Here is a 19,444-nt window from a genome sequence, read left to right as displayed (position 1 = left end):
GTGCTTCCAAAGAAAGCTGCCCCTATCCCACTACTGGTTCCAGGGCTTGGAGCTGCTCTGTGCGGAAAGGCTCTCACTGGTTGGTCTGTTCCAAGAAGCTAGCCTTGGAAGGCGCCTCCCGCCGGAGGGAGCCGGGCTGCTTGTGGAAGTCCCTGGCTGCCCTGTCCTGGTCCCTGAAGCTGCCTGCGGGCCAGAGCCACTGGTGGGACTTGGAGCTGGTTCTGTGCAGAAAGGCTCTCATTGGGTGGCCTGCTCGGAGAAGCTGGTCGTGTGGGAGGAGCCCACTGCCCAAGTGAGCTGGCTGCCTGGGGAAGACTCTAGCTGCCCTGCCCTGCTCTGATAAGTCGCCCCTATCCGGGCCTCCCGCCCAGGCCAAGCTTCACCCAGTGGGGGAGACTCACCCCGTGGCTCTATTTTAGTTCAAGTCTCTCAATGCCTCCCCTTCTTGAATCCTGGGTTCTGGAGCGACTGGAGATGCAGTCACCCTCTAGTCCGCCATCTTGGATCCGGTAATGTACCTTTTTTAAAATTCAGTGATGAGTACATGAATCTGTTGTCTCCTTCTTTTTATATTGCACGTGCAAGTCCCTGATATTTGCTTATATCTACTTATTATTTAATTTAAAAAACATAAAGCAAAATAAGGGAACGTTAAATATAAATTTAGGAAAGTAGTTGGTGGGGGTCAAAAGAGAGAAAGCATAGGAGGAGTGAATGTATTTGGAAACTGGAACACAGGAAACTGGAAATGGAACTGGAACTGAAACTGGAACTCTGTGGTTTTAAACAATGGTATTGAAATCCTCTATTTCTTGGGGGATAACTCCACATGTTTGTTGTATTCTTTTGCTTCATAATTTGTCCATATAATATGTATATACATATATATGCTTTTGTACACATTGGATATTTCATAAGAGATTTATTTTCCATAAGTGGTCATTCAGGTCCAGAGCATTGTTCTACTCACCAGAATGCATCTCACAGTATGAACAGCACTTGGATCTTTATGGTTGGCTGCCCAGTGGAGGGGGATCTTGCCTTCAACATCAGGAATCCCAATGTTGGAATCATGCTTGATAAGCAGCTTCACGTGCTCAGGGTTGTTATAGTAGGCACTCCAATGCAGAGCTGTTTGCTGCAAGAGTGATAGGATCTCAAAAGAACAACAACTAACTTTCCCCAAGCTTGTATTGTGTGACAGGCATGGATGTAAGAGTTTTATGATTTCATATCACATAGTCATCATGACATCTCTGGGAGCTAAGTATTTTTTAATTTGCATGTGACTGATAAGAAAAGAGCACTAAGAAGATGAGTAATTTACTCAGGAACATAAATGTAGTATGTGGCTGAACTGAGATTTTAACCCAGGAGGTCTGATTGCAGAGTCTGACCTCTTAATGACACATTGCTTAGTTTATCAAATACTACTGCTAAGAAAGGTAAAAACAACCCAATAATTATGAATAATTATCAATGAAGTAAAAGCTAAACTTGATGCATTGTACATCTGGTTTTCACCAAGTACCTTAGAATTTGATAGAATGAGTTGAATTTTAATATCTATCTAAAAAGATAAATCCATACAAAATTCACAGATCTAGAATCCATTCTTTATATCAAAACATAAATTCAAATTTATAATTTTATATAGGATAATTGTCAGACCTAGTTACTGAAGAAAAGATACATTTTGAAAGCACAGCAACATTTGCTTTATTTCCAATAAAATGATCATCCTCAACTTGTTGAAACTGCTTGAAAATCACTTCTAAGTTCTCAGCCACATACCTCTGTAAGACTGTTTTCCCTATTAGGAGAATTACTAAGGAAAAACAGAAACTGTTTATATATACATTATCCCTGATGTAGCATAATCATCAATCCAATCAAAAATTAGATAATTTAATGAGCAGGAAACCAAGCTCATCTGTCACATTAAAAACTGACACACACATTTATTCAAAGTGTACCTACAGGCATTTAATGAAGTCTATTTAATTCATTACTTTTGTTTAATAACAACTGTAGGACACAGTAAAATCACAAGTAAAATAGAATTATTAATCATCCTTTTTTCCTGTTATGTTTATTCTGATTATATTTATGGAAATGTGTCTATTTAGCCTAATAGTAAAAAGTTTGAACTTACTTTTCTACATCTACAAATTACTTTGTTTTTTGTAATTCTTTAATTACTGTGTTAAAATATACATAATCTAAAAATCACCATTTTAAAATTGAAAATTCACTATTTTTAAGTGGACAGTTCAGTGGTATTAGGTATATTCAGATCACTGTACAACCATCCCTATTATACACTTCCAGAACTCTTTTATCTTCCCAAACTGAAACTCTGTACTCATTTAACAATAACTACCCAGTCTTACCTTCCCCCATCTCCAGGCAACTATCATGCTACTTTCTGTCTCAATAAATTTGATTATTCTAGGTACTTCATAAGTAGAATCATACAATATTTATTCATTTGTGTTTGATGTATTTCACTTAGTATATTTCTTCACACTTCATTCATATTGTAGCTATGCCATAATTTCATTCCTTTCTCAGGTTGAATATATTCTGTTGTATATCTCTATATAGCTACTACATTTTGATCATCCAGTTATCCATCAAGGGACATTTGGGTGAGTCCCAAATGTTTCCATCTTTTGGCTATTGTGAATAATGTTGCTACTGAACATGGATGTACAAATATCTGTTTGAGTTCTTAATTTCAATTCTTTGGGTATTTATCCAAAAGTGGAACTGCCAGATCATACAGTGATTTTATGTTTAATTTCTGAGAAATTGCCATGCTGTTTTGCACAGTGGCTGTACCATTTTGCACTTCCACCAGTAAGCCATAAGGGTTCAAATCCCTCCACATACTTCCCACACTGGCTATTTTCTGTTTTGTGATAACAGCCACACTAACAGTTGTAAATTGTTATCTCACTGTGGTTTTGATTTGCATTTCCTTAATGGTGAGTGACATCATGCATCATTTCAGCTGTTTGTGTATCTTCTTTGGAGAAATGTCTATTCATGTTCTTTGTCCATCTTTTAATTAATTTTTTGTTGTTCATTTTTAGTGCATGTTATAAAACAACTGATCTGTGACAGATTAGAAATTAAAAAAAAAAAACAAATACACTGATCCTTTACCACAGATGGTTGAAGAATCACTTTAAGCTTTTGTCTTGTCTTCTCTGTGCCTGCCTAGACTGTGCAGCTCTCTGTTTTATCTGTCTGACTAGATAAATTCCCTTCCCTGTTTAACAACAGAACATATAGATACTGGAAGACAGCAGGAAATGCCTAGAATACATTGAGGAAGATATCATAAAGCTTAAAAACATGGGGAGGTTTTAAGAGTTTAATGGTTTTTATGGATGGATTGAACTGTTTTTTTCTAGTGAACTATTACTACTGTAGATACCATGAGTTATGAATAATATTAATGTATAGTTGTTGTAAAGTAAAAGTTGACCTCAGAACTCTGGGTGACTACTAACAACATTTGAAAACTACATAAAAACACTATGAGAGTAAAAAGGTTATTAAGTATGAACACAGTGGAGTTAATCAGAAGCTGTGTGTGGTGGGGGGGCATCAAGTACTGGGGACTGATTCCAGGGCAGCTCTACCACTGAGCTATATCTCCAGTCCTCTTTTTTTTAAAAAAAAAATTATTTTGAATCAAGGTCTCACTAAATTGCCGAGGCTGGCCTTGAACGTGTGATCCTCTGCCTCAACTCCCAAGCCTGTGGGATTACAGGCATGTCCCATTGTGCTTGGCTGTGAGAGTTTTAATTACATAAAAGCACTGGAGTTAACAAGACTCTAAGACTAAGCACCTGGTAGAAAGAAAGAAATTATTGTTCTTGTTTAACTAACAACCACATTTTTTCCTCCAATAAAGAATGATCAGGGCATCAATCAAAACAATGACTATTATGTTCAATATTTAAAAATTTAGTAACAGGGAATATAATGAATCCTAGCAACAAATGCTAGATCAGATGTTAGAAATTAAAATGAAATTAATAATTATTTAACACTGAACATTTATTGAGAGTATACTATGTACTTATAAGCATTGTACTAAACAGTTTCTATGTGCTATCTCATTTTATTTTTAACAATCTCAGTACCCATTTTCACATATGAGAAAATTGAGACATATAGGAATTAAGCATTCCCCAAGAGCACAGAACAAGTAAGTGGTGGCTTCTGGATTTAAACCTGAGGAATCTGATGCCAAAGCTCAGGCCATTAAACCACTATGCCTTGGGACATTGCCTTGGTCACCATGAGTCTAATCACTATGTTAATTATCATGACACAAGGTCGATATTGGGTTTTGGAGTTAAACAAGTCTGGATTTGAAATCTAGTTCTGTCACTTGGACCTTGAGCAAAATTTTAATCTTCTTGAGCTTAAGTTTCCCCCTCTATAAAAAGGAGATGATAGTATCTACATGGTAGCTAGGAGGCTAAAATAGCAGAACTAAATGACATAATTTCACTAAGTGGAATGTATGAAGACATGAAGTTGTTCTACTATAGGTATGGGTGGTAATTTAGGTCTTAATACTTGAAGTTTCATATCATAAAAGGAAACATTTGTTTTCTCTTCTCATTTGTCTTAGACTTTGCCAGTCTATTACCTTGTTTTTATCCTGTGTATCTACTTCCCCTGGTGCCATGAACTTCAGCAGAAGTGCCAAACACTTAGGGCTCTTGTGCCGCGTGGTCAAGTGCAAAGGTGTCATTTCTTCTAAATCCTTTTGCATCCAGTTTGCTCTGCGTGTAAGTAAAAGTTTCATGAAACGATAATTTCCCTAAATAAAACAAAAAGAAACAATATGAAGAAATTTACTTTGGAACCATTTTTAAATTTTTTAAATATTTTGAGTATTTTTAATAATTATCTTAGAGCATAACATTCAGAGAAATTAATAAAAGGAAAAATACTTATGATACTACTAAGCTAAGATAGTAATTATTTTATTTTTTTCAACAAGTAAAGCAGTTTATTCAAAGTTCATATCCCAGATTCAAATGGGCACCTAAATTCCAACCCTGAAGTCATTCTAGGCCATTCAATCACAGGTAATACTCTCTATATCAATTAAATCTTCTAATTTTATAGAATCAACCCATCTAGAGAAAGAAGCTTAGGTACAATACAATATTGGGGATCCTGGACAACCATTACATAGTAAATCTGTGTAATATGGAAGCTTTGAAGCAAAATAAAACTCCCTAAAAATAGTTCTTCCCAGCTCTTTCTTGAGATCTAATTCCTTTCTTCCATTTCTGACTGGAGGCTTCTATGTGTTTCAAGGTTGATACAACCAAACAGTACTACATATTCAAGTTTTCTGCCTACTTCATGCCTGCTTGTCTCTCCCTACACAAAGCATATTGGAAGTCAGGGTTACGTTTCATCTTCTTGGACATTAATCTTGATGGAGGTGGGGACTTTGAGCATAAAGATACAAGATACCTGTTAATCAAAAGACAACCCAGGTGAAGAATGTGAGGCTCTAAGGCAAAGGGGACTAGGTAGAATAATTCTGAGGTGCAGAAGATGAAGGAGACTGACATACTTGGTTGGGGCAGAGACAAGGAGAGATAAGATGGAGGTTAGAAGCGCACAGGACTATATTAGAAGAGCACAACTGGAATGGACTAAAAGCAAACTGACTCGGCTCAACTGTTTCATCTTAGAGGGACTTTTCTTGACAACCCTAAGTAGAACCTACTTTGTTATTCTTTATCCTACCACCTTTCCATTTCCTTCACTGTATTTTATTCAGTTTGTAGTTACATATATATTCACTTCCTCTCAAAAATTCCCTCACATACTGTCAGCTTCACAAAGGCAGATGCTGTTTTATTGACCTCTGTGCTCAGCACAGTTCTTGGCACAAAATAGGTGCTTAATAAATATAAATAAATTACATAAAAGACTAGTAGGCAAGAATGAAGAAATGAAATATCTTTCAGAAGTTTTTGTTTTCATTAAAAATTCTTATTTATAATGCTATATTAGGTCACAGAGTTAAGAATCTTAATTCTCAAATAACTGGTATCTGGTTATTGTTACTTTTTAATATTTCATTTATTTGAGCTTTATTAATAGTGTAATAATTGATAGACTTTTCATTTTATTCTGTGTTGGTTCTTGAGAAGAAAAGTGCTAGAATTTCCTCAAGAGGGCACCCCAATCTAAATTTCTTCCCATCTTTGAAAAAAGAAAAAGTGCCCAGGAAAAACAAACCTATACAACACTTCACACCAAAAAATAAGATTTGACCTTTCTGAGAATAACATTTCAAATATTACAGAATAATTCATCATGACCTTTTAAAGATATTCAATCAGACAATTATTTTGATTGTGAAATTAGAGGAAATGAAAGGAGAAGAAGGAAACTGGCATATATATGTCAGGGTAGGGTGACTACCGAGTAACAGACACAGTACTTGACATATTTACATTTTACTTTACATTTGGGATTCTACCTTCACAAACATGGCACATACCAGCAATATTTACTCATTCATTCATTCATTCATTCATTCATTCATTCATTCAACAAGCATTCATTAGTCTTGTTATGAAGCAGGAAACAGGACAATGTTTGCATTCACTTTACTTATTACAAAGCTCTTTAAAATAGTTTCATCTTTGCTCCTTACTGAAGAATCACAGAAAACATTTACAGATTACATAAGGTATCCTTCTGTAACTCTATTTCCTCATCTGCAGAACAGGGATAATAATGGTACTTGAAGTTATGATGCATGTGAAATGAGACAGATAATATCTGTAAAGTACTCAGAACAGTGCACAAAGCAAATGCTCAGCAAATGTTTGCTAGTATGACTACAAATAGTTCTCCATTGTGAAGAAGGCCATAGATGACCTGGTGAAACCAATAATGGCCCATGGTAGAGGTCAGTAGATAGAAAGATTTAATTGTGTTCACAGTTCAGCTAGTGATTAAGGAGAGAACCAAGGTGAGGAATAGGTAAAAGTAAAATAGTTGGAATGACCTCCCTCCCTCCCTCCCTCCCTCCCTCCCTCCCTCCCTCCCTCCCTCCCTTCCTTCCTTCCTTCCTTCCTTCCTTCTCTGCCTTACACTGAGAAAGTTGTGTCTTCCCTACCTACAGACACTAACGACACAGGACCAAAAAGCATACCCTTTAGCTGGTACCCTGGGGAGGGGTCAACAGTCTGGCTTCTCCTGTTCCCAAGAACAGAGACCTATCACATATCAGCTATGATAGCTGCTCCTAGAAACAGTGAAATTCACTTGGATCAAGGTCAATCTCTTTGCTCTGCTGAGCAAAATCTATTATATGCAAATTCAATATCTGGGAATGAGAAGAAGGGGCAGGGAAATTTGAAAGCCCAGGAGAAGAACTGGGAGCTTATCTCAATGATAGAGCATCTGCCTAGTTCCCACGAAGTCATGCTCTTCCAAGATGACTACATCCAGCAGGTCTCTGAAAACCTCCATGTTGAGTTGGATTTGATCCCCAACACCACAAAGAATCAAAAGCAAAAGTCAAGCAAAACAAAAAACAAAACTCCCCAAAGCCAGGAGGACATTTCTAGTGTCAGTGGAAAAGGAAGATACCAGTTTGGGGTAGCAGGTTAATTTGTAAACCTCGGGAGGTTGTTTGACTCTGGGGACCATGTTATAGGCTACTTTGCTTCTCAGAAAGCCCTCTCAATACATAAACAACCAAAATGTCTCAGCATTTCCTCAGTATTGCTTGAAATGAGTACTTCTTTAGTTTTTAGGAATATTCTTACAGTGCAAATCCTTTGGGAGGATTTGGAAGTTAATCATCTGGTACTGTCTCTTAGGGCCACACAAAAACTGGTTCTCAGGTGAGAACTGCTTACTTTGGGATCTGCTTTTATAGTTTCTGACTGGGTAGAAAATAGTGAAAGAGTGAAGAAGATAATAGATCAAAGAGAGAATGTGTATGTAGAGCATGTGTGTATGCATGTGTGTGTGTGTGTGTGTGTATTTTTGTTGTTGTTGGTACTGGGAATTGAACCCAGGGCTTCATGTTCTAAGCTATAGCCCCAACCCTTTTCTAAAAAATTTATTTTGAGACAGGATCTCATTGATGTGCCTAGGCTGGCCTTGAACTTGTGATCCTCCTGCTTTATCTCCTAATAGCTAGAATAACAGGCATGTGCCACCTTGCCCAGCTCAAAAGAGTGCATATTCTTAAGGAAACTACAATGGAAAATGGACAGAAATACATTACAGGAAGGACTTGACTTAGTCACTATAAAGATATTACTCTGATACAATTAGGTCCATTATGCCTCTAAAATGTGAAAACATCACTAAATGCCTATGAAACAGTGAATAAAGTTGTGTGTGTATATTTCATCAGGTAGTCATAATTCTCATCTTCATCTTTCTGTAATTATTAACACCAAGAGCTTCTTTTGTCTATCACATGAATGATTTTGACATTTGGATTGTATCCAAATGTATGAAAAGCGGTATAGTCTCTGAAAGAGAATGAAAAAGTTCTCTGACCTGGAGAACAGCCCTTGAAATAAATCTTAGAAACAAATCAGCCCCAAATGCCAATTTGAACTTTATAGTTTTGTAATATCTCATTCTCTTAGGATAAACTCTTTTTTTAGAAAAAATATATAGTTATTTAATCTTAATGACAATGATAGGAGATTTTGAGCAAACTATCTTGATATTTTGCCTTTTCATTTTTAAGAAATAAAATATAACAGGTATATATGTTATCTTGTGTCCCCAATTATCTTCTCTTCCCCTTTGGAGACTATAATCCTGAATTGGACATTTATCATCCCAGTGAATTTTGTATTTTATATATAGTATATATGCATATATGTGCATGTATATGTAAATATGTATATGTGAGTATATATTTACATATGTATTTACATAGGCATAAAATCTCCAGAACTACATGGAGTTGTTTTATATGTTCTCGATCTTTATAAACATGGTCCTGAATGAACCACTGGTCATCTTTTACCCAAAACAGTATGTTTAGTATACTTTTCATTTTTCACTATTACAAACAATACTATAATAAATTTTCTTGTATATGTCTCCTGGTAAATTTCTGAAACTGCTGGGTTCTCTAAAATATCCCTTCACTAACATATGAGAATCCCTGTTTGTCCACATCTTTGTCACACCTTGTTTTGTCAGACTTGTTAACTTTTGCCAGTCTAATTGGTATACACTTGTGCTGTATTATAAATTTAATTTGCATTTCCTAATTGAGCTGGAAAATCTGGTTGGCTATTTGCTTCTTTTTCTTTGAATAACCTTTTTGTATTGTTTACTAATTTTGGAACTTATTTTTATCTTTTTCTTACTGGAATTCTTTATACCTTCTGGATACTAACTGTTGGTCTTGCAAATGTCTTCCTTGTGCAGTCAATCTAATCTAATCTAATCAACCAATCTTTTTTTGGTTTTACTTCAGCTCTTCCATTAGAAATAAGTTAATAATCTGAATGATGAAATTGTTAGCTTTTTTAGCATTAGATTTCTTCATGTATTTTAGAATTTTTGTTTTAAGTGGATTTTAAAGAGAAAATTGCTATTGTTTTACATTTGTTTCTTTGTTTTTCTTTCCTTTTTCTCTTTGTTTACCCTTCTATTTGTTTACACTCAGCTCCCTGTCTATCGTAAGAATCTGGTCTTAGACTTTTGCAAGCCCTGTTTCCAATGATACTCAGGGATACTGCAGTTATTGTCATTCAGCCAACAGCTAACTTCCCAGTCCTGTGACTTGGACCTTTGTCCTGTTCCTGCCACTTCTCTAGACAAACAGATTCCTCTAAAACTATAACTCAGATTGAGGCAAAGAATATCCCAAACTTCTAAATATCTTCTTTGCTTTAGCAAAAATACAACTACCTTTTTCCATTACTCAATGGAGGAGATTATCTTTCTGAGCCAGCGGTACATGAAATAATTTTCTTCAATACTGCTGTCTATTTCTGGTAAGTTCTTTTATCACTAACTTCTAAATAGTTGGCAGCTGATCTTCAAAACATTCTGAACCCCACCCCTACATTTCCTTCCCAAATGACTACCATATTTTTTATATCTGGCTGCTAAGAGCATTTGCTATTTGCCTCATCTTCAGCTGAAACAATTACTTTTAACAGAGTCCAATGCCTAAACCTTGGCTGACAAGGTCTATAGCAGTCTTTTCCCCACTGAATACCAAAGGAGCAAGATGTTTTACCAAAAACAAAACTTGTTTTCCCATTAATTTCTTTGCATTCTTGTTCTGTGTTTCCAGTGTGTACATTTACCCTCACTGTACTTTGGGAATAAACTATTTTTCACTTACATACAAATTTGCACTATATTTTTTGTTTATTTATAGGTTTGTAAATAATTTTGTTCTGGAAATATTATGACTATATTGATAATAGCACATACAAATGTAAAGAAGGCATTCTGTCATATTTCATTCTAAATGCTAACCATATTATATGCCAAAAATACTTTATTTGAAATTGAAATGGAGGGCTGGGGATATAGCTCAGTTGGTAGAGTGCTTGCCTGGCAAGCACAAGGCCCTGGGTTCAAATCCCCAGCACCACAAAAAAAAAAAAAAGAAGAAAAGAAAAACAAGAAAATTGAAATGGAAATAATAGAAACATGATTTATTATTAATTCTAATGATATCTATATAAAATATTTTTATAAACTTCAAGGCATTTACTATGTTGATTTTTAAAAAGAATTACTATCCTTACGAAGTATATAGGTCACAATTATCAGTAATCAGTAAAACTTTTCTGTAATAGTTGCAGACAAATGAGTTTTGGAAGTACCATAACAGTGTTGGAAGAAGAAATGTGTCATGAGCTTTGAGTATCCCTGCATGTACTTACTGGGCATGCCAAGGATACAAAGCCTTGACTCTACACTGGGGCTGTTTCTCAGAGTTGAGTTTGCAGGAGTGATCTTGAGGAATGAAGTAATATCATTCACCAGGACAAAGGGCAGGCTTGCTTAGTTCTCACTAAAAGCTAGAGATTCCCTAAATTCAGCATTCTTCAGATATCATGCAAATCCCCTAGGTGGTGTGTCTGAGTACTCTGTGTTGCCCCCATGATACTTGGGGACAAGGGAAATGGATGCAAACATGCAGGTAGGTACTCATGCTACTTGTTATGCCACTGGTAATAAAATTTTGTGTCTTGTGCAGCTAACTTATTACCTTGTAAGGTAAAATTAAATCCCAGAACTGACAAGACAGTAAAAAAATATGAAATGTGAATGGTTTTCATGAAGAGCACAAAAAGGGCTCTGTAGATCCATCCTCAGGTTCAGGGATGGGAAGACTACCTGAGATCATTCCCAAGTGGTGGGCAAGATTGCGGGTATGAGAGACTCCACTAGCCTATTAGTGAGTCTGAATGGTGAACAACAGGATTAAAGCACACTGCCCAAATGGGGCTCTGGGGATGTTAGCACAATGATAGGGCAGCAAGCTAAAAGGCAATGTGTTGTGGTTGCTAAGCCAAGGAATCTCCAAAGTAGAAATGAAAAGTGAGAGCAACAAGGATCTTGCTATTTGAAATACAACTTTAGGTGGAGTGAAAACACTGGAAGTTCATTTGGTTTAGACTTGAGTGCAGCTACTCAAAAGTGAAAGTGAATGCAAAGCCTAGTCTGATAGCACAGAGCCTTCTGTGCTATGTAACTGATCCCTGTTACAGTCTGACTTGTTTGGCACTGAGGACTAAACACTTGGCACAGAGGTGGCCAGTCTCTGAAGCAAAGCTGCTGGCTTAATGGTGCCCTTGATGCACACTCTCCCCTGAATGCCTCAGCCTGGTTTACTGGTGGCTTGGCTAAGAACCTGATTATGTCCACTGGGAGGCAGTAACTACCCAAACTCAATGGTAGCTCTCAAAGATTGACTGTGATAAGGGCCAGTTAGCTCAATGGGCTGAAATGAAAGTCATTATCCTTACTTTAGGCAAAACTCCTAAGGACTAGTCATACTTTTAATAATTCTTAGGTAGTTTCCAATGCCGTAGTCATCAGTTCTGATACTTGGAAGACTATAGATTAAAGACATTCCTCTTTGGGGCCACAAACTGTGGAAACAGATCGTGGCTGCTCATCAGATAGTCAGGGTCACTCATGTACAAGCACATAGTAAGGGACTGTTCTCTGATAAGACCCACCAGAATCAAGTTGAAGAATAATTCTCCATCACCCAAGTCACTGGCTGCTTGCCACCTAAATCCATCATTGTATAAGATGACACAATGAATCCACCATTTTAGACTAGACACAAAATAACAAGGTTTTTTTTTTTTTTTTTTTTTTTTTTTTTTTTTTTTTGGTGCAGAAGATATCACCACATATTAGACTTGTGTCTCTTGCCAAGTTGTTCTCTTTTTCTTGGGGTGAAAAAGGCCATATTACAATGCTTCTGTCTGTTCCTGGCAGAGACCTTGGATCCTACTCTCTTGAACCTACTTTGTGTCTCACTACTGTAGACACATTTCAGGTCACACTGTTGCTGTTCAGTCTACTCTAGTCACAGTACTGAGGCCCTTGAAACTGAACTGTCTCATGTTTTGAGATTTAGAGATTATCTGTGGTCTGACAATTATATGCCTTTTATCACAAAGATCACCTAACAGTGGACCAAAAGTTATGGTATTTGATGATCATTCCATGCTCCCTATCATCCTGAGGAATTTGGGATTGTTAAGAGAAGGAATGACCTACTTGAAAATAAACTAAAAAATATTTCTAGCTCTACCTTTGCTATCTCCTTCTGGTTCTTACACCTGAACGAGACAGTTTGGTTACTGAAAGTGGTCACCCCTAGAAAGGGTTCCTTGCACCCTCCTGGGAGATAAGTAGGACAAAAGTGGCAGGGGATTATATACATCTATTTAGAAAATCTGGGATTCTGCTCTGTCCATGCATGGTTATGATGCTTCCTTCTTTTCCCTAAAATCAATCCTAGGCTGGTCTAGTTGGTATATCCTTTAGGTGGCAGCCAACCAAAAGAAGACTTTAGAGATTAAAACTTTATTCTGGTTCACCTCCCTGGGTTTATCTGTTCAAGAAATATTGTCCTAGATCATAAACATCCACAATCACCATTTGATTGAGTACCCTGCTTTCTGAGTCCTCTAATGGCTATAAGATGAGGGATATAATGAGTCTCTATAAAAATTTGTCCCATATGCTCTTATCCTTCTAGATGAAAGGTGTAGGTACAATTAGGAGATAACTGGAGAAAAGGTGAAGTTACACTAGAATGGGACACACTGATTTTGTGACTAAAGAGGGAAAGGAGCAACTTCCACCCCTGGGAAGGGAACACCTTAGACCTTGTGAAATACAGAGAGGGGCAACAACAATTAGTATTATCTTTATCCTCTGAATTCAGTACCATATAATGGCAAAACAAGATAGTATGTCACCTGAGTCAAATAGCAGCTGCGGCTAGCAATCTGACCTGCTACTGTGTTTGCCACCCCCATCCATTTCCAATGAAAGAAAAATTCATAGACATCAGTGGTTTCACTTCTGCCATGCTCAATGCTATCAATGGTAGTTCCCCATCAATACCCACCAATATGGGGCTTGGGATATAGCTCAGTCGGTAGAGTTCTGGCCTTGCAAGCACAAGGCCCTGGGTTCAATCCCCAGCACTGCAAAAAAAAAAAAAAAATAGCCACCAATATGGACATACTTGTACATGTAGAAACACAGGGACTGGGCATAAGCTTATTTTAATCTGATGAATAAAATCCATATGATGCTTCTGATGCATAAGAAGCCTTGAGTGATGCCATGTATGCCAACTGAAGCTGCAACTCCTATGATACTTCCCATGTGGCATAGCCAAATCAGTGTAGTCCCGAGTAGCTGGAATTACAGGTATGTGTCCCAGGCTGGGCCATTTATTTATCTTTCTTACATGTGGAGTTTGAAACATTTGAGGTGAATCTATGTAGAAGTGCCTAGAAAATAAGAGGATATGGATCTGAAAATTGGAGGAGAAAGCCAGAATAAAAATCTAGACTTATGAATCAACTATATTTATAGCTCCCTCAAATTTAGCAACAAATTCTGAGCAAAACTGAATTGTACTTTTTAAGGTCGTATGTTTATATGTAGGGGAGAGTAGGCTATATTTTATTCCTCCATTGGGTATGAAGGTTGCTTTTTAGATTATCTAGTTTCTCCTGTAAATGTTGGCAATGACACCAAAGATCCGGTTAATTCCCCTCCATGGGTCATAACAGATAACAGACTGACCTTAGATTATGTTTTCGCTGTCTGAAGTAGGAACTACTGTCTTCTCTGGAATTTATTCACATTTGACTTAGTCCAGGATACTGGGGCACACAGTTGAAGTCAATATTGTAAAAAAAAAAAATTTTTCATCCTGCTATTGGGAGTGCTGTCAATTATATGCTGTGTGAGACTAATTAAAGTGATTTGGTCCCAGTCCTTGTTGGTCAGAGTAATCAGAGTAGATGATGGAGTGGCATACTCATGTCAAGAAAATGTAGGGTTGAAGGATGGGTTGTTGGGACAAGCAGTCCACCTTGGTCCCTATGCATTCCTGTGTGTTATTATTGAATATGTGAAGAATGCAAAGTATTGATTGCCCTTTACCTAGGTAACTTGTCAAGGTTATATGTGCAACAAGCAACTAAAGAGATGAGCTCATGTCTTCCTTAAGGCTTATTTACTGCTTACTATGAAAATGGTAGATTCCTAAAGTTCAGAAAATTCTTTAGAGGTTGTATGAAGCATTGATTTGATGGGAACAAATCTTTATGAAAGGAGAAATTAGGGAGTTATGACAGCAATCCAGAATAGAAATATAGGAAATAAGGGGACAGATCAGTGAAATATATATGAGGATTCCTGAATGGGTACAGAATGAAGAGTGGTGCCAATACAACTGAAAAGATGGAAGGAAAATGAGGGTTAGGGATAAAGGTTTTTTTTTGTTTTTTTTTTTTAAACTGGGGATTGAACCCAGGGACATTCAACCACTGAGCCACATTCCAGCCCTTTTTTGTATTTTATTAGAGACAGGCTCTTATTGAATTGCCTCGGGGCTCTCTAAATTGCTGAGGCTGGCTCTGATCTCACAATCCTCCTGCCTCAGCCTCCTGAGCCACTGGGATTATAGGCCTCTGCCACTGTACCTGGACAGGGATGAAGATTTTTGAGTTATGTTTTGTCTATTTTTTTTTTTTTGCCTTTTTTTTATTTTTAGGGGGTGTGGGTTACTGGGGATTTAATACAGGGGGTGATTTCCCACTGAGTCACATTCCTTGGCTCTCTTTATTTTTTGAGACAGTCTCACTAAGTTGCCCAGGCTGACCTTAAACTTGAGATCTCCTGCTTTAGCCTCTTGAGCAGATGGGTACATAACTGTAACCTATGCCTGGATGTTTATTTATCTTTTCTTGCATGCAGAGTTTGAAGCATTTGAAGTGAATCTATATATAAGTGTCTAGAAAAAAAGGATATGAATCTGAAGATTGATGATGATCGCTAGATTCAAAACTTAGACTTATGAGTCAGCCACATTAATAGTTGCCTCAACTGTTTTCTCCAAAGGCAACAATTTAAAAAAAAATTGTTATTTTAAAGATCAAAGCCTATAACTGGAAATAGGAACTTCTACAGCCTACTTGAAATATAAGCATAATTTAAATATTCATATTAATGGCTCCATACAATGCAATCTAGTATTTTTTTTTTTACCTAGACCATGAGATATCATTACCATATGAAATATAGAGTACAAATGCTTTTCTCTTTAGACAATTTTCCTGTCTCAATTGATTTAGGTGTCTGGTTGTACTCTGATTTCATAAACTTTAAAGTGAATTTTTATAGAAAAGCAAACAGCTATAAAAATCAAGTTATTGAAAGATATGAATTCACTGAGCTATAGAAATGAAATTAAATCTGCATTGCTTTCCCTGGTGATAGATATTCTCCCTCCTTCCTTAAACTTCTGATTGTCAGGTTTACTAAACACTGTGTTTTACAGCTAAAATTTCTAATTATTTATGATGGTAACTATATAACTAACCTGACATCTTAAGCAACTCTTTGAAAACATTTTTTTAAAAACTTATTTGAGAATTCTCTAAGCAAAGGCTAAGAATGGTGTTTCAAAGACAGAATAGGGGCTTTATTTGTTATTTTCCAAGTTTAAGATGCTCATCCATCTGGCAGAGCAGCTAGACAATCCATCAGCCAAGAACATCTCTCTGGCTTGAAAAAGATTCTGGCTCTTACAGAGGATTTGACTGAAGGAAAGGCAACATCTCTAGTTGCTCTGTGGCTGAACTCTTTTAATATTTCTCCCCAATGCCTTCTCCAAGCCTTGGCTCCATCTACTAACTTGGTTTCCATAGGAATAGACAGAGCTATCAAGTGGCACATAGTCAAAAACACAAGAGAAAGAGAAAATGTTACTGTCAAAAACAACAAAAAAAATAGTTCTTTCTTCCTATGATAGGAAACTATGGAAAGACATCTTTTACTCTAAGGCTTCCTTACCAGTGCCAGATTTTTCATGTGCTTTTCCTGACTGACATAATCTATTTTATTTAGAAGATTAAAAAAATTAGTCCCTTAAGCAGACAGCATTTCATATATAGAAAACAAAAATAAATATTGAAACCAGTTAGAAAATGTTCTAATACTTATTTTCACATGGACAATTCTATTGTGCTTGTGAGGTAACTTTATTTTCTTGAGCAGTGCTTTGAATTGGTGCAACTTTGGGGATGGTTATAAAGAGTATTTTGTCTCTTGTAGTTGATATTTTATTTAACGGGTACAAGCCTTTTGTCTTCAATCTACAGTTCTCAAACGCTAGTGTGCAGACTCTTAGTGGAGGACTTGAAAACACAGCTTGCTGAGACCCTCCGCCAGTGTTTCTCATTCACTGATTTCATAAGAATTCACATTCCTAACAAAGTTGTTGGAAGATGCTGGTGCTGCTGGTCTAGGAGTCTACATTTTGAGGGCTATTATTTAAACAGAAACCCACTATAGGCATTCTCAAGCCTGAGGAGTTTAAAAGCAAGATTGTTCCCATCCCAGATCAATGAAATCAGAACTTCTAACATTTTGGAGTTAATACTTCTTAAATTCTCTGCAAATGATTTAAAAATGCAATCAGGATTGAGAAGCACTAATTCAATTCATTCAATATTCAATAGTTATTTTCTATGTAATCACTCTGCATTAGATACTATGCTAAAAGTTGTGGAAGCTTTAAAAATAACTAAAATACAGACATATGCTTACATACAATGCAATATAGTATATGCAAGGAAGGTAAGTGCATAAAAAGGGTACAAAACAGACCATACAGACGGACAGAATACAAGTTGTACTTTCAGTCCCTTGTGGGAAAGGGAAGGAATTAGATCAGAACTTGCTTCACAAAGCAGATGGCAGTTGTTCAGGATCTTGACTAGGGATCACCAATAATTTAATACCCCGTTTCCATCACCCACTCCCCTTTTCTTTGATATTGACAATAAATATTTTCTGAATTTTATGTAAAGTGCTGTACTAAGACAACTTCAAGTCTTACTCCCACTTTTTCCAATCAACTGGTCTCCAGTGAACTCTTTCTATACACATGTCCTGAAGCCAACATCTGTAAGCTTTCTGGTATCCTCTTATTTCTTGGTGCAGTAATCCTCACACTATCCCTCACTTTGGCCATAGTAGATGGTGAAGCCATATGTAAACATTATTCATTAGTGTAATACAGTAATACTAGAGGTAAAGACAAACAGTATGAACTCTGAAATGGGGCACCAAACTTAGCCTTGAGGGTGCAAAGCCTTCCTTAAGAAAACAGTGCCTGATTGCATCTTAAAGAGTAGATACAATTAAGTCAGCTTAATGGAGGAAGAAAACTAATTGTGCAAGAGCACTGTGTGTGAGGGTGGTGGTGGTGTGGGGGGATGAGGGAGAGGTGACCAGAGCAAAAGTCTTAAAAAATTAGTTAGCCCAGAGTAGAGTAGAACAGGGGAGAGAGGAAGCTGAGGCCAATAAAAGGTAAGAAGCAAGAACCTGATGATGAAAGGGGTGGGCTCAAGTTTGGACTTCTTTCTCAGGCATTTGAAGGATTTAAGAAAGGCAGGGGGGCTGGGGGTAGAGCTCAGTTGGTAGAGTGCTTGCCTCAGAAGCACAAGGCCCTGAGTTCAAATCCCCAGCACAGAAAAAAAAAAAAAAAAAAAAAAAAAAAAAAAGAAAGAAAGGCAGGGGCATAGGAGCAGGCTCAGTCAGATCATCCTCACATCCAAAGATTTATTGATGAACTTCGAGCCTCAGTTTCCTCCCACAAAAAAAGGAGGAGGAGGTTGGATTATGATCTAAATTCACCCAACTTCCTGCCCTTAGACTCTGTAATTCTTAGAGGCAAAAGGCCTACTCTCTATCACTACTTCAGAACTAAATATTTTTATTAAAATTGCCTCAACAAATTCTAATAATTTTTATTTTCCTTAATCACAGGCTCAAAGTTTTTGAGTCTATTTCTTTTCTTCCTAATACAAATAATTCATTTTCTTAGCATACTGAAGTGAAAGCTTCAGAAGATCCAGAAATGCCACACTATGGGGAGGCAGAATGGTATAATTGAGAATGAGTTTTGGAACCAGTCAGATCTGGGAAACTTTTGGCTGCATTAACTATGGATAAGTTACTTCTTGAAGTCTCAGATTTCCCTTTGGTTAAAAAAAAATAATAAATATTGGCTTCTTTCTCAAATACCATTATTGATCTCCTTTCATCATAAAAGTAGCCTTTGTAAACAAAACATAAATATTTGTTCCTCATGTTCTCATTTATTGTCTATTATAATCTCTCTGACCTGCTCTACATACAGACCCTGACCAGCCTTCTGAGTTAACACACAAGTAAAGTTAGTATAACCTCCTGTTTTAACATTAAACTCAGAAGCTAACTGTAACAAATCTTGTTTACTTCCTGGTTCCTTTAAAGCACCCTAAGTCTTATGGTACTAGAAGTTGAACCAAGGGCCTTGAGCTTCTAGCAATTGTTCTGCCACTGATCTATACCCCCCTACTCTTTTTAAAATTTTTATTTTGAGACAGGGTACTGCTATATTGACCAGGCTGGCCTCAAATATGCAATCCTTCAGACTCAGCATCCTGAGTAGCAGTAATAGAGTTATGCACCACTATACCCAGTCAAACTCAGAAACATTCAATGGACCACATTCAGATTATGCATTAAGGGTTTTAATTAAAGGTTGAACATAACTAGTAATATGATCTAGTAACTATTACCATTTTCAAAATGGTAGCCTAAGTCCTCA

General features: G+C 36.8%; 1 protein-coding gene across 4 annotated transcripts in view; it reads right to left on the bottom strand.

Annotated features, from left to right (window-relative positions):
• Window positions 1–19,444, bottom strand: part of INVS (inversin) — a 157,657-nt gene that overhangs the window by 71,821 nt on the left and 66,392 nt on the right. For all 4 annotated transcript variants that reach the window (XR_013759493.1, XM_079112228.1, XM_079112227.1 and 1 more), the window contains exons 4-5: window positions 4,676–4,849; window positions 971–1,138 (exon numbers count right to left, since the gene is read on the bottom strand). Coding sequence is in view for 3 of the 4 variants with exons in the window: in XM_079112228.1 (XP_078968354.1) it covers window positions 971–1,138; window positions 4,676–4,849 (342 nt within the window). In the remaining variant the exon portion in view is untranslated. The remainder of the gene's footprint in view (window positions 1–970; window positions 1,139–4,675; window positions 4,850–19,444) is intronic.

This window comes from Sciurus vulgaris (assembly GCF_902686455.1).
Source record: "Sciurus vulgaris genome assembly, chromosome: 15".
Classification (NCBI taxonomy): Eukaryota; Metazoa; Chordata; class Mammalia; order Rodentia; family Sciuridae; genus Sciurus; species Sciurus vulgaris.
This window is presented reverse-complemented; position numbering and strand designations above follow the sequence as displayed.